Source organism: Hemiscyllium ocellatum, chromosome 22, assembly GCF_020745735.1.
Source record: "Hemiscyllium ocellatum isolate sHemOce1 chromosome 22, sHemOce1.pat.X.cur, whole genome shotgun sequence".
NCBI classification, from domain to species: Eukaryota; Metazoa; Chordata; class Chondrichthyes; order Orectolobiformes; family Hemiscylliidae; genus Hemiscyllium; species Hemiscyllium ocellatum.
The window spans coordinates 61,077,878-61,093,757 of NC_083422.1; the positions used below are offsets into that span (position 1 = coordinate 61,077,878).

General features: G+C 44.8%; 1 protein-coding gene across 1 annotated transcript; it reads left to right on the forward strand.

Annotated features, from left to right (window-relative positions):
- The first annotated feature begins 1,377 nt into the window (after window positions 1-1,377).
- On the forward strand, window positions 1,378-15,138 carry dusp5 (dual specificity phosphatase 5). Its single transcript, XM_060842277.1, has 4 exons — window positions 1,378-2,201; window positions 5,850-6,007; window positions 10,046-10,265; window positions 12,202-15,138. The coding sequence occupies exons 1-4, from the start codon at window positions 1,844-1,846 to the stop codon at window positions 12,594-12,596; spliced, it is 1,131 nt and encodes a 376-aa protein (XP_060698260.1). The 5' UTR covers window positions 1,378-1,843; the 3' UTR covers window positions 12,597-15,138.
- Window positions 15,139-15,880: the final 742 nt, after the last annotated feature.

Here is a 15,880-nt window from a genome sequence, read left to right on the forward strand (position 1 = left end):
GGTCCAAAGGTGGAAGATGAGGCATTCTTCCTCCAGGCTTCAGGTTAGGGTTTGGTGTTGGAGGAGACCCAGGAGTTGCATGTCCTTGTGGAGTGGGAGGGGGGGAGTTGAAGTGCTCAGCCACTGGGCTGTGAGGTTTTTTGGTGCATGTGATTGGCTCTGCTGGGTAATGAGGCTCCTTTGAAGAGCTGGTGCAGGTACAAAGGGCCGAATGGCTGTATAACTTCTGTGAAATGCTGCAGATATTTAGCCAGTGGGATTAGAATGGTTCAGTAATTGCCTGTAATCAGTACAGAGTTGATGGGCTGAAGTTCCTTGCTCTATGATGTAGAGCTCTCGCGTCTCTGCGAAATCCTTGCCCAGGCCTGCCTGAACTTTAAGTTGTATCTCCATTTACATAGGGGTTTGGTCAGACTGGGCATTAATCTCCCTCCCACCCCCGCGCTGGGAGACAGCTCTCTCTTTTCCCTCTCTGCTCCATCTCAGTCTCTCATTCCCTTTCCTTCCCTCCATCTCTCCCCCTCTTTCCCTCCCTCCCTCTATCACTCCCTCCCTCCATCTCTCCCTCTCTTACATTTCTCCCTCCCTCCATCTCTCCCTCCCTCTCCCTCACTCCCTCTCTCTCTTCCCCTTTCCCACTCCCTCCTTCCATCTCTCCCTTCCTCCCTCTCCCTCTATCTCTCCTTCCCCATCTTTCCCTCTCTCTCTATATCTCTCCCTCCCTCTATCTCTCCCTCTTTTTCTGCCTCCCCATCACTCCCTCTATCTCTCCCCCTCCCTATCTCTCCATCTGTCCCTCTCCCTCTATCTCTCCCTCTCCCTCCCCCTCACGCCCTTTATCTCTCCCTCTCCCTATCTCTCCATCTGTCCCTCTCCCTCTATCTCTCCCTCTCCCTCCCCCTCACGCCCTCTATCTCTGCCTCTTTCTCTCCCTCCCCACCTCTCCCACCCTCTCTCTCTCTCTCCATCTGTCCCACTATCTCTCCCTCTCTATCTCTCCCTGCCTCGATCTCTCCCTCTATCATTCCCCCTCTCCCTCCCTCCCTCTCAGTGAGGGACCGTGTGTGCTCAGGGCGGCCCTCCCTGGTTCCCGGCACAGCCTGGGGCCGGATCCCACACTCTCCCCGGGATCACTGCCTGGGGACCGGGGGAGATCCGACTGACAACCCGGAGGGGGGACAAGGGGGCTGGGGGCGGGGGGCGGGGGAAGGATTGGAAACGCGGGGGCGGGGGGGGGAGGTCCCGGAGGCGGACCCCTGGCTCCTGCCATTCCATATATGGACAGCCCGTGACGTCAAGCGCCATATATGGGCAGGTGCGTCATCGCGGGCTGTATAAAGGGGCGGGGACTCCCCTGAAACTGAGACAGAGACAGAGACTGAGGCAGAGACAGAGGGACAGGGACACAGACAGGGAGAGGGACACACACAGACACAGACAGGGAGAGGGACACAGACACACAGACACAGACACAGACACAGACACAGAGAGACACAGACACACAGACACAGACAGGGAGAGGGACACACACAGACACAGACAGGGAGAGGGACACAGACACAGAGAGACACAGACACAGAGACAGAGGCACAGGGACACACACAGGGAGAGGGAGACACACAGACACAGAGAGACACAGACACAGACAGGGAGAGGGAGACACAGACACAGAGAGACACAGACACACAGACACAGACAGGGAGAGGGACACACACAGACACACAGACACAGACACAGACAGGGAGAGGGAGACACAGAGAGACACACAGACAGGGAGAGGGTGTGAGTCGGCCCGCTCCCCGGGGAAGGAAGGGGCTGTGTGCCGGGGAGAAGCCGCTCCGGGATGACTGTGGCCGGGATTGACAGCCAGCGCCTGCGGAGTTTACTCCGGAAACAGCGGGGCCGGAGGCTGATCCTGGATTGCAGGCCGTTGCTCTCCTTCTCCGCTTCCCATGTTCACGGCTCCCTCAGTGTCAGCCTCAACTCGCTGCTGGTCCGCAGGGCCCGAGGAGGATCGCTCCCTCTCCACTTCATCATCCCGGATGAGAAAGCACGGGCCCGGCTGCGGGAGGGCCGAGTGGCCACCGTGGTGATCCTGGATGAGAGGAGCCCACAGAGAGGCACTAAAGGCAGCATCGCCCAGATCGTGTTCAACACCTTAACCGGGGTCAGCCCGAGGGTGAAGATTTACCTCCTGAAAGGTGAGGCTCAGCTGGAGGGGGGCTCCGTCCCTCTCTGTCAGGGGTGTGGATGGTTCTGGTTCACTGTGAGGTTAACCAGTTTATTGTCAAATAGTTTAGTTAACAATTACATTGTACTGTATTAGACACATTAACAAATATTATTGTTTGAACGGCCAGGAAAGAAATGACTTCAAACTGTGGTGTGACTTATTTTATTGCATTTCACCCCGAGTTGGGATCCCGGTCATTCGAGCATCAGGTTCCCCCCTGGTCTAAGAGAGTTCTCAGACTGGGGAACAGTGTCGGTGGGACTCAGGGAGAGAGGGATGGAGCCCTGGATCAGGACCCAGAGCTCCGTGTGAAGAAATGCCCATAGACTGTCACTGGGCTGCTCTGAGAGTGACTGCGGTCAACAGTGTGGTGCTGGAAAAGCACAGCAGGTCAGGCAGCAGCGGAGGAGCAGGAGAATCGGCGTTTCGGGTAAAAGCCCTTCATCAGGAATGCTGCCTGATCTGCTGCTGTGTTTTTCCAGCAACACACTCTAATCCCCAGCCTCTGCAGCCTTCACTTTAGCCTGAGAGTGAGTGCGCTGTGCAGGAGCCCAGATGGAAATTGCTGGGCTAGGAATGATGGGGATAAAACACTCCGAAAATGCGGGGCCATTGACGGGTTAAAGTTTAAACGCCAGGGTTACAGTTTCGGTTATGACTGTTTCAGGTCTGCCCAAGGTTGGGTCCACGTGAGTCAGACCGAAAGCATCATTCCATTGCAGCCCCCTCTGACTGACTGAGCCGCTGGGAATCCAGTATCGGAGGCTTTCAATTGTGACTCAGCCTAATGGGGGGAAATGCAGGACTAGGGGGAGAGCGGGGGAATGGGCTTAGCTAAGAACCAACTGATATTGTCTCCAGTCCGACAGTTAAACAGAAGGGAGACCAGCCCTGCTTGTTACTGGGACTACCGATCTAGAATTTGTCTTTAGGGTGAGATCACAGCAGTGAAGCCTCTTCAGTATCATGTACAACACCAGCCGTACATGACCCCATTTGGTAATTACACAGAACACAGTGAGGGAGGGGGGAGAAACAACCCCTGCATCCAAAGAAAAGGGATCCTTACCTGAATCAATCACCAATCCCAAATCTGACCCAAAATATAATCTGTCTTTACTATTGTTAAGGAAAGAGATGAGAAAGGATATTGTTTACTTCCATGTTGCTAGCAGAGGGCCGAATGGCTTTTCAGCACTTTCAATCATACATTGTTGCTGCATTTCCATATTTGGTTAATGACATCAGGTTTATCATTGGCCAAATGGTCAGTATCAATCCTGTACACATCTGTCCAGAGCAGTGTGCAAATGGTGAACTGTCCAATGAATAGACCTGTTTATCAAGCTTCTCCTGAGTCAGTAAGGTCCCTTGCAGTCTGCTCAAATAATTCATTGTTAATCAGAATGACTGAAAGCTATCCCTCATTCAACATCACAAAACAAAACCATGTTATCTGGTCATTATTAAGATGCAGCTATGGGAACGTGTTGAAATTGGTCACCTCATTTCTAACAATGCAACAGCGATTACATTTCAAAAGAACTTAATTGGCTGTAAGATGATTTGCAACATCTTGAGATCATGAAGGGTGCTATATTGGATACAAGTTATTCTTTCCATGTTGTCAGCAAGATATTATTCAATCTGAGTTCAAATAACTACCCTCTGGGAGTTTGTTTCATTTTAGATTTACACTTTTCTGAGTAACTACCACAGATGCCATTGTCATTTTAGATAATAAACTATGAAGGAGGCTATTGAGTAGAAGATGTGACATTGTGTATCTACGTAAATTCAGGGCTAGAATATTATCTTGTTATTTTGGATGTGTCACAGCAGTTGGGTGTGAAGTGATAATTAAGTATGTATCATGTAGCAGAACCTGATATCGCACGCATTCCTGTTGGTGAGCAGCAATGAGCAATCAGTTTGCAATTTATTTGAAGGCAGTTTTATTATGTTTGGGCAGGCCAATTCAAAAATTTCTAAGAATTGAATCACTTACAGTAAGACAAAACCTTACTGATCAATAATCAATTGTGTAATAAAGCATTTATTTATAGAAGTATATTTGAAGTAATGCTATTTTTTTTAAAAAAGTAATAAAATTAGATAAATATGAAACTTTACAATAGAAATAAAATAAAGGACTGATTAATTGACTGGATAAGTGTTCTGAGTCATATTTGAAAGCCTGAAGCTTCCATTAGTAATAGTTTCAGTATGACATATCGTTTCGCTGACACAGAATGTAGATCCTCAGGGTGCATACGTGAGGATCAATGGTCAGCACAAAATCGTGGGCTGAAGGGCCTGTTCTGTGCTGTACTGTTCTCTGTTCTTAAAATGTTTCAGCTCGGAAAGGCAGCTCACTTTGAAATCCACCGAGACCACACTGTAGATGGCTTTGCACTTAGCTTGTATTTTCTGCTCACTGAGGTTTGGTTGCCCTGTTGAAATTTTCCTTTAAATGATTCTGTCATTAGTAACTCATTCTTAAATGATCCACATTTCTTTTAAATTTGGAAACTATTTATTTAATTTTCTACAAAACTATGAAAACTAATTTACAGCTAATTTGCTCAATTTAATACCAACGTTTTAGCAGTATTCTGTCTTTATATGGTCTCCTGGTTTGTTCAATAATCACTCTCTTGTGTAGCATGACATGCAGGCAAACTGTTTTGTGGAAACAATGATGACAATGCTGTTCTTATAGCACCTATTTCCTCCATTTGTTGCATTCTTTCTATATCCAGGTTAGATCATAAGACCTCAAGATGTAGGAATGGATGTAGGCCATTCAGTCCAAGTCTGTTCAATTCAATGAGATTGATTGATCTGATTCCATTTCCCTTCCCTGTTGCCCACTGGACTCTGAATCACAAAAAGCTCACACCAAGGACTCCCACATCTTGCTGTGCAGTAGATTTCCACAGGCTTTCCTCATTAAATGATGTTCAGATCCTCTGTGCTGCCAAAGTGCATAACATCACATTGTTTCCCATTATATTCCATCTGCCAAGTCTTTGCTCATTCATCTGACCTGTCTATAGACTCTTTCTCATCCTCACCAGCCCACTTAGATTGTCTACAAACTTGGCAAGAGTACATTGGCTTTCCTTATCCAAGCTATTAATACATTGACAAGTAATGATACTTGTGAAACTCCAATAGATGTAGGTGAAAATGTCCACCATCTAACCCTAGCGCAGCTCTGCACACTTTGACTTCTATTTATACTACACAATCTCTTTATACACTGTATAGCTCACCGAGTGCTTTCTTGGCTAGTGTATTGTATTCAACAAAAGGGGAAGAAAATATTCATGACTTTTACCCTCTTCCAAAGGCCCCTCCTAAATATTCCACCCCATGATTTAACTCATTCAATTTAGAATGTCCCATTGCAGATAATCTATTTGATGACAACCATGTCACTTATGATTTTAAAAATGAATCCAAAGTATTATCCAATCTGTTTAAAGTGTACAAGCTCAGGTTTCCTTACACAAAGGAGAGCCCACAGCTAACTGTTCCTTTCTGTTATTGTGCAAGGTTGAAGCATGCAGGTATAAACAGGTTTTCTTTTCCCCCCTTGTACTGTGTTTAGGAGGTTATGAAGACTTTCACTCTCAGTATCCAGAATGTTGCACTGAGCTAACGCCTGGCATGAACTACACCAGTGTGCAAGAGGTTAAAGAAACTGATGCAAGCCCTACAAACCAACATGACAAGCCTTGTAGCAACCACAGACCAGTCTATGATCAGGTGTGTACAACTAGAGAATAAACATTATGCCCTGTGCCGAGGGACAGACTAACTTTAGAGTACATTTCCTTTCAGAAGTGTCACAGAAGAGGAAACAACATCAGACAGTTGTGTTTTTTTTGAAAAGCACTGCTGGTAATTGTCATTACTGAATGACATCACTCTGCCATAATTGGGTACATGCAAATGTGCTACACTAAAACCTGACAACTTTGAACAAAATCACGTGAACAAGTAACATGGGAAGGTATTTTTCTTTACCAAGTTCCTGTTTCCTGAGGGGTTTTACATGTTATTTTAAGGGGTTTTCTGATTCATTTAACTTCCTTTCGTTGTTTCTGTTTTGCATATATCAAAGGTATTGTTCCTGTTCTCTCAATTACCTTCTGTCCTTTTTTGACAGGAGCTGGAAGTAGGTGTGTTATTAGTTCAATTTAAATAAATGGATGAGTTGGACCAAGGGGTCTGTTTCCATGCTGTACTTCTGACTCTATGACCCTAAATAAATCTAACTGAATGTAAATTTGCATTAAACAATGCTTTTCATCCCTCCACCCAGAGAGTGAACAGCCTGTGGAAATTACCTCTGCAGAAAGCAATTGAGGCCAAAACATGGAATGTTTTCAAGAAGGAGTTATAAATATATTCATAGGTCTAAAGGGATCAAAGGGTATGGGGAGAAAGCAGGAACAGGGGACTGCATTTGATGATCAGCAATGATCCTACTAAATGATGGGACAGGCTCAAAGGACCCAATGATTTATTCCTGCTTCTAGTTTCCTTTTCTATTAAAAGAGACACCCTCAACTGTCTGTAGTTATTAATTGACTTGCATATATAATCTTTCCTGACCTCTGACAATCTAGCACCAATGTAATTGAGTAGCTGTAAGGTAGGAATTGCAAACCGCTGCTTTGCACAATGCACAGATTAAAAATCAGATCATTTTATTTGTGAGGTCTTATTTTGAGGGATAAGACCTTGGGGACAACTCCCCTGTTCTTCTGTTCTGGGATTTTTTACATCCACATGAGAAGGCAAGTGTGGCTTCAGTTTTTGATATCTCAGCCAGCACGGTATTGCTGTGTCACTGGATGGAGTGTCTGCTGAGAATTTTCTGCTTAACTCTTTGGAATGGGATGTAAACCCACAAACTTCTGACTGCAAGGTCAGAGCGCTACCATGACTGACAATAAATTTGAAATTCTTCGACACAGTCTAAATTACACTACGGGCTGGACGTCTGCTTGGTTCTCTCTCTGATCTCATTCTCGAGAGAGCCCAGCCATTGAATTCTATTACTGAGAATGAGGGAATCTGGATTTACATTTTTAGTTTGATCAGAAGATTGAGGTACAAGTAGAGTCCAATTAAAATGTTCTTTAGTATCCAGGGTCTGGTCATTTAGACTGAAATACAAGAACAATGGCACTACAGCAATCTACCATCAGTAGCAGCAGAATATCACCGTTTACAAGTGTATTTTTGTCTGCTCAGTTTTAATGGATTTGTTTGAGATTGTGGCTGAGGAGCCAGGGGATTGCACTGTACTTAGACTGCTGCAGACTGGGGCTGGAGAATGTGAAATATCAACTGCAGTCAAAGGTCTACTCAAATCCCAAATCCTGGAGTCATGTGACAATGCCAGTTAATATTAGTCCGGTCAACCCTCAGCAACATTATCACTAAAATAATGGCAGCCAATATTTTCCTGTTATCTGTTCAGAAGTAATATTTAATATTACAATCAACAAATGAAAATAAACATTTCTATTTCCACCTGGTGTCTTCCCCATTGCCCCAAACAAATAAACTTCTGAGACTGGCTTTTTCTTTTACTTCTGTTAATCCCAGGTGATGTCAAACTCAGACCAGAGTGAATTCCACTCCACAGCAAGGCAGCTTCCCCTGAAAAATGTACATCTCCATCTGTCTGTCCATGCTCTGTGTGGGGCTGGACACCTGCTTTAACTATTAAATTCCCAAACTATATCCAGAGGAGGCAATCGGTTATTACAGTGCACTGCAGGATGCTTGGGACAAACTGCTCAAATTCTGCGTTTTAAAGATTGCTAATCTATTTGAAAAGCAATGAGGATCATCTCCCAATATAATGCTGTTCACATGAAAATGCTGCATGGAACAAGTATTTTCATAATCCTTTTAAGAACCAGGTATTTCTGTTTGTAGATGATGGCGAGGTGGGTTTGCCTGTTCCTCCTTGTTACTTTTTATAGCAATACTCAATAACAGATCAGCCTGAGGAGAAATGGCACTGAGTGAATTTTGTATTTTATAGCCATCTTTTGCTCTGAGTTTAAAGCGATCAGAATCAGTGAAATAACCCCTCCTGTCATGAAAGAGGTTGAATTTACTTGCCCCCACTCCCAGCCCCTGTAATTGTGGTTCCAGCTGCTCTCAGTGCTCCCCCTGACAAGTCTCTGACTGATGTTGAGTTGTACATTCTTGACTATGGTGTATTTTCCCTGGATCATGACACCCACCTATGAGGCCAACCTTGCTTGCCTCCTTGACAGACCCCAGAGCTCAATAGCCCCCAGTTGCAGAACCATTGAGATTCTGTAGTTTTTTTCCCTCTCAAGGAAACCATCCATTGTTGCTTTTCATGGCCCCTTGGCATTGCCTTTCCCCTTCACCTTGCTTTAGGCACACTGACTTTTACAGCTAAACATTAGTGAATCTGTTCAGCAATATTAATTTTAATCATAGATCTGATAGCAGGTTGCTCATGAGTTGGCTGAAAATGCGACTCTGAAATCTCTAGAGATTGAGTCGTTAACTTTAAGGAGCACTGTTGATGACAGGTAAACTCTTGTCTAGATCATAAACAGCACTCCCTCAGTGTTTTTTAAAAAACACATTTTATTTTCACTCCCTTCACACTTTAGCAGTCTGCCTCAATGCACATCCTTGGGATTTGCTCCAACAATCTCGCAGACTTGATCAGCATCGAGGAAGTGAGTTGGTAACAGCACAGAAAAAAACATGCGTATTATTTTTCCTTTCTTCCTGTGTTGGAAGCACCTGGTCTCTGGCTTGAGCTTTGTAGGAGGCTTAGGGAATTGCAATTGCATTGACTGTTCTGCAGAAACAGTTGGGTCTAAAACGTTGGGCTCCATTCTCTGACTCAAATTGATAAGGTCTGACATCTGCAGTTCTGTAACTCTGACCCTCTAACTGTTTCAACATGTCATTAATGTTGGTCATTAAAACAAGGCCATAAAAGCTTCTGTATTAAATATTCTGGACAAATAATTTCATGTCCATTCATATCATGCTATTTAATGGGATGAGCACTGTCCAGCCAGACTGATTGATTGTCACTTGTATGAGATGGTGACCATCTTCAGTGCCCATACAGCTAACACTGTCTGTACTTTAACAGCACAGCATCAGATGTGGCTGACGTCTCTTTATTACCCTGTTCTTTCAGTTAATTAGTAGATACAGTAGAACAGGGCTCAGAAAGCACTTAGTGTTAAGGTTCCTGATTATACATGTGCTTGGAGCACTGCCTTTGCACAGTCAATGTTAAGGATCGTTCAAATGTTCAGGCAATGACTCAGTTTTAGTTTATGTTCTGAAGTTGCATTCATTTTAGAATAATATTGACAGTTAAAGGCAACATTATTGTGAGGTGAGGTGACAAAAGTCCAGACATCTTGAGGATTTTCTGTTAGAAAGTATGTTCCATGCACGAGAGATTCTGGCAGGTCCTGCAGCTTGGTTGCTGTGAGGAGGGACAGAAGGCCAGATGTGCAGCACAGTGGCTCAATGGTTAGCACTGCTGCCTCACAGCACCAGGGACCTGGGTTCAATTCTCTGGCAACTGTCTGTGTGGAGTTTGCTCATTCTCCCTGTGACTGCATGGGTTTCCTCCCAGTCTAAAGATTTGTGGGTTTAATCTCCTCCTGACATTCACTTGATTGTGTTCCACACCACTCTCTCATTTTGATTTTCCAAATTCTCTTCATTCTCTCCATATTGTTTAATGTTTTTGTTGTGTTCATTTTGCAGGGGAAACCTGTTGAAATCCTGCCTTTTCTGTACCTGGGTAGTGCCTACCATGCCTCCAGACCTGACTTTCTAGATGATCTCCATATCACTGCTTTGCTGAATGTCTCTCGCGACTGTGCAGAATACTTCAAAAGCAAATATCATTATAAATTCATTCCTGTAGAAGACACTGCAACTGCAGACATGAGTTCCCATTTCCAGGAAGCAATAGATTTCATTGGTATGTAACAATTGTGTAAATTTTAATTCTCTCAATGAGTTTGTTGTTACAGATGATACAATATGTGCCATTGTTATCCAATGTCACATCTGAGATTGAAGGTGTCCCCTTTGTAGAGATGCAGGAGACTTGTCTTTTCAGAGTACTCCTTTAATTAGTTTGCTCTACAGTAAGTTCTTAATAAGGGACTGGATTGTGAAGGTCCATTTTATTTTCAAACCCAAAATGATCAAATAAATTAGGATATTATAACCTAGTGGAGTAATGATCAGACCCAGTAGTTTTTTGATAGAGAATACTCCAATTTAAGTCATAATTTCTCTTAATTCCAAAATTGGCCTTCTGAAGTAATTGAACAGACTTCAACCCAGTCTGAACGTAAGGCCAAGTCTTAAAGTTTTCTGTTTTGATACTGAGATAGGCTTCACCCTTCTGTTAAAAAGGAATTATTGTCCCATGAGTGAGTGGGAGCGTGCCTTCTGAGATTTGGGAAGGAGATGTCTTGGAGACCAGATTAAACTGGTTTTTTTTATTCAGTGCTTAACTGTCTTCTGCTACAAACAGTGACTTGGTGCCGACAGTGTGGGGTGGGGTGTAAGTTTGAGTTGCTGCAGGTGGGCTTGTTCACAGGAATTATTTCCCCCCCCCACACAATACCCCAACTCTCATTGGAAGCTGATTCCAACCTGGAACCATTTGCAGTAAATTTTATTTTGGATATTTCAAAGGCCAAGCATCACACTAAAACTTACTGGTCTCCAAAAACGTGGGGAGCCATGGTAACTGCCTGAGTATGACCTCTTGCCAGCAGATCTGAGTGAGGAGGCCCTGGGGCTAGGTCCATTCGGAGGCAGCAACGTTTCCAAATGGACTTCCACTTCACCAGCTTGACCCAGCGGCTGCGGCTCCCACCCCCTCCACCTCTTTCCCCGCCACACCCTCCCCCCCCCCCCCCCCCCCCCCCAACATTTGTAAAAGTCAGTGAGAGGCGAGTTCACTGTTTCTCTGCCTTGCCCACAACAACATGCTTCTATTCTAATTTTTTTGTCTTGGATGGTGGAGATTTTTTGAGTACTGGAGTTGCACCCACCCAGGCAGGAAGGGAGTATTTCCTCCCTCCCTCCTGACTCTGACTTGTCAATGGCAGAGTCAGGAGTTGGGAATGTGAGTCACCAGCTCCTGACCTGATCGTGCCGTCTAGTGCAGTTCAGTTTCTGGTCAACGGCAAACACAAAATGTTGATGGTGGGGAACACTGTGATGGTGTTGAATATCGAGGGGACTTCTTCAGTTGGAGTTGATCATTGTCACTTTTGTGAAGTGACAGTTACTTGCTGTTATTTTGTTGCCAAAGCTGCAGGTTGTTGCAACCTAACCACTCGCGGGTCCCCAACTGCTTCATTATTTCAGGAGCTGTGAGTGAAATTGAACACTGTGTGATTATCAGTGAACACTCCAACTTGGACTGACAACAGTGGTGCTCTTTATTAGCCTCATGTCTGTGAACTACTGGGAGAGAAATAAATTAGTTTTTCCATGCTGGAACACTAACCAGTGATTCCTAGTTGTTTAGATGTATATGAGAGAGCTGCACAAGAGAAGGATTCTGTTTAGTCATGATGTCCATGTTCACCCACATTGAATAGCCACTGGGCAGAGTATTTGAAGCTGTCCAGCAGTGATGAAATTAGCTTGAATTAATGTTAGCAAATGAAGGTGATAATTTTAGAGGGGGGGGGGGGGCGGACAGGAGTTGTCTATTGAACAAAATGGGTGTTTTTGCCTCTTGTAGGTAAAGCATCTTTTTGACTTTGCAATATTCTAGTGTGTTACATTACATTTCTGAATCTTCAGGTAGGCAATGAATGCACTGGTGTGTTAAATATTTTGGTGTGCACATTGACCAGGAGCTAAACTGGACTCTTGTTATTTCCCAGATCACGTGAGGCACACAGGAGGGAAAGTGTTGGTCCACTGTGAGGCAGGAATCTCTCGCTCACCCACCATCTGCTTGGCTTATCTGATGAGATCCAAGGAGCTACGGTTAGAAGAAGCCTTTGACTACATTAAAGAGCGAAGGAATACCATTTCTCCCAATTTTGGCTTTATGAACCAGCTATTGCAATATGAATCTGAAATCCTCTCCCTCACCCCAACCATCCAACCGTGCAAAAGAGAGACTGTCTCCTGCTCTGCTGAAGAACTGACCTACAACAAAAGTTTGGAAAGTTCGGTCTATACTTTCCCCAGTTCACTTTTGAGTACAGTGCCAATGCCATCACCAGCTCGCCCGTTTGAGTTCAGCCCGATAAAGGTATCTCTGTCTTGCTGAAATACAAATCAATGTCCAAAATCATCAAATGGAGGAAACCTAACTGAAGGATCACTAAAACTGATACATCATTGATGGTGGATCCTGGTTGATTTCCCGTGGTTTATCAGGTCCTACAGTATTTTGTGTTTACCAAACTCTGCTTCTTACGATTGTCCAACCAGATCAGCACATCCTTCCTGTAGACTGTTGGAACTCATTGCTGAGTCACCATGAAGAAGGAAGGCCATAGTAACATAAGCACATGGTGAGAGAATGGGAAGGCCGTTCTAACTCTGTATCGTACATAAATGAGGCTTACACTCACTCTCATGGCTACATGTACTGCATTAGATCAGCATTGTCCCAGCCTTGCTTGGCTGGGCCTTTTCATTGTTCTGTGGCTTAAGTATTCTGAGTAACTTAATGCAAACCAAAGACCCTGTTGACAGTGTATTCAATGCTTCTGTATTTATTCATTCGTACCAATTCAGGGTCATGTGTTCTCGTCTTAGTATCAAACATATGCATGACAGTCTGTGTTTTTAAATGTGAAGCTTTGTTCTAGATATTAACAACATGTTGTTCTGTATTGAAGAGCCATGACACACCAGATCAGAGGGAGGCAGAGTGAGAAACTTTGATCATCTTTGGTCATGATCTGAGCTCAGGGGCAAAGGCTAAGTGACCCTGTGCAGGCTTTCTGTGGGAGCTCTGGCTGCTGGGTTGATAGTCTCCTTTAAACATTGTGCTCCCAACATCTTGCTCCCCGTCCATACCACCTCTCTCTGTCTAGGGCCACCCTCTCTCCCTGGCTTCTCCACCTTCTGCCCACCTCACCAGGACTCCGCTCTACTCACGCCCTCAGACCATTGCACTTACCTGTCCGAGGAGTCCAGATCTGGAGTAGCACCATTCCTGATTGGCTCACAGTTCCTCTAGAGTGAGGAATAAAGATCCCATCTTGACAGCAGTGTCGGGAACTGTGTGGTCCCTACAGATTCCTCGCCTCTGGTAGTAGAGATCTAGCCATTCTCCTGATCTCAGCCGCAGTGTGCAGCATCAAAATCTCTCTCCACCTACTCCATGGAGGTTTCAACACCTTCCTGTTCATTCCAAGGGGCTATAGCTGTGCTCCATTACTACACACAGATTAATCGACAGCATATCACTGAACACTTCTGAAAAAAGACAGAACTTTGTAATTAAACCAATCTTTTATACGTGCAGGAAGTCCCATAACAATTCTGTTTTGAATTGTGGCTGCTGTTATGTTGATGACACTGTAGCCAAGTCTGCATTGAGCAGAATCTCTCAAATTGCAGTAAATGAGTAGTTAGCCTGTGATGCAGTCAGACTATCAGGATCATCCCTTTTGTAGTCTTTGATCGTGTTTTTGGGATCTTTTATGATGAATTGAACCAGTAGAAGGGCCTTGGTTTATGAAATCAGCGGAAAGACAGACCTTGGCTAATGTTGAACTCCTCAATACTGGGCTCAAGTGTGTGTCTGCCTGGCCTATATTAACGTCCTGTGGGAGGGTGTGGATCTATAACTGACCAAGAGGCTGAGTCTGTCATTGAGACAAGTGTTAGAAAAATCTCTTTATTTTCTTTGTTTTTACTTATGAAATGTTTCTTGCACATTGTCCCATGTTCAGCTTGCCCCTTTCCTTCCCCCCCCCCCCCCCCCCACCCCCAAACCTTAATACTTTATGTTCCTGATGATAGAGACGGGTTCTCAACTTTTGTCTCATGGATCATTGGACTCCCCTTGAGTACCAGGCAAGTTTGACCAGTTGGAGATCAATCTGCAACATCAGATTTATACCTGAGCAGGAAGTTCAAGATCTGTCCCACAATCCATCCCTTGCATACACCAGTTTCTTCATGGCTCAGGTACGGAGCAGTGGGGTGGGAGGGTGGGGAGGGGCGGTAGACGTCAAGACCTGTGCTAGACCCTCTCGCTGAGCCCCCAATGTGTAATGCCCCAGTGCATCACGTCATACCCTCTGTTGATTGATACTCAAATCCAAACTCCTCCTCCTCCTCCTCCTCCCCGCCCAGTTGAGCTCTATAACATTCCTCCTAACGAAAACTCTCTAAGAGCAGCGATTTTCCCAGGTGGTAAACAATCACAGCCACATTTAGGTAATTCTCTCTCCGCATCGGATGCAGTTGTGAATCATGCCACCATCAGCCTCATGACTATATTAATACACTTCTACCTCGGAAGACTGAAAATATACTTCAAATGTTATTATAATGTTGGTGCTTTCTACAGTTACAATGATTTGAAACAAAGTTTGAATCTTGTGTCCTGTTGCACCACTATCCTGCTGATTTAAGGTAGATCTGAGCACTGAAATGCTATTTGAGTCATTGATGTCAAGTTTGTCTCAGGATTTGTGAATACTGCTATAAAACCTGTCAATGTTGTCAGGGCATGTTACAATATCCTCTTGTCAATGAGCAATACGTTTTGGGAATATGTGCAGTTGTGATTATTTGTATCTTTTCCTGTACAGTATCAATAAAATGGTTCCAATTGGGGGAGAAAAGTCCACCACTGATAATTGGAGTGATTATAGAGAATATGCTTCCTCTTCTGACCAATCTCCTCTCTGTCAATAATAAAAAGCAACTGTTGTGGGGGACAAGACAGCTTCAGTCCTTTTTGAGGGAGTGTAATATCATCGGTGTTCTTTTGAAAAATAATTTTATAATGTCCTCATTCCAGCTGTTTTTCCCCAAAATACTATTTTAAATGAAATACAGTCCCCGATTTCCAAATCCCGAAGCTCTTGTGTTCATTAGCCTCAGGAAATCTGACAAGTTTGAGAATAAACTTCCATGTTTGTGACTTTGGAAAGTGAAAACGGAGCTGTGTCAAGAATGTGGTGCTGGAAAAGCCCAGCAGCTCAGGCAGCATCCGAGGAGCAGGAAAATCAACGTTTCGGGTAAAGGCCCTTCATTAGGAATGAGGCTGGGAGCCGTGGGGGTGGAGAGATAAATAGGAGGGGGTTCGGGGTGGGGCTGGGGAGAAGGTAGCTGAGAGAGCAATAGGTGGATGGAGGTGGGGGTAAAGGTGATAGGTTGGAGGGGAGAGTGGAGCAGGTAGGTGAGAAGGATGTCCTGCACTAATTAACCCCACCGCTCTGTGGCTGAACATTTCAACCCCCCCCTCCCACTCTGCCAAGGGCATGCAGGTCCTGGGCCTCCTCCATCGTCGCTCCATCACCACCCGACGCCTGGTGGAAGAATAATTCATCTTCTGCCTTGGGATCCTCAACCCCAGGGCATCGA

Excerpts from the sequence above, each read along its gene's own strand:
- dusp5 (XM_060842277.1), top strand. The coding sequence starts at position 1,844 with ATGACTGTGGCCGGGATTGACAGCCAGCGCCTGCGGAGTTTACTCCGG. Across the intron at positions 6,008-10,045 it reads ACAGACCAGTCTATGATCAG|GGGAAACCTGTTGAAATCCT; the intron begins GTGTGTACAACT and ends TTCATTTTGCAG. Across the intron at positions 10,266-12,201 it reads GGAAGCAATAGATTTCATTG|ATCACGTGAGGCACACAGGA; the intron begins GTATGTAACAAT and ends GTTATTTCCCAG.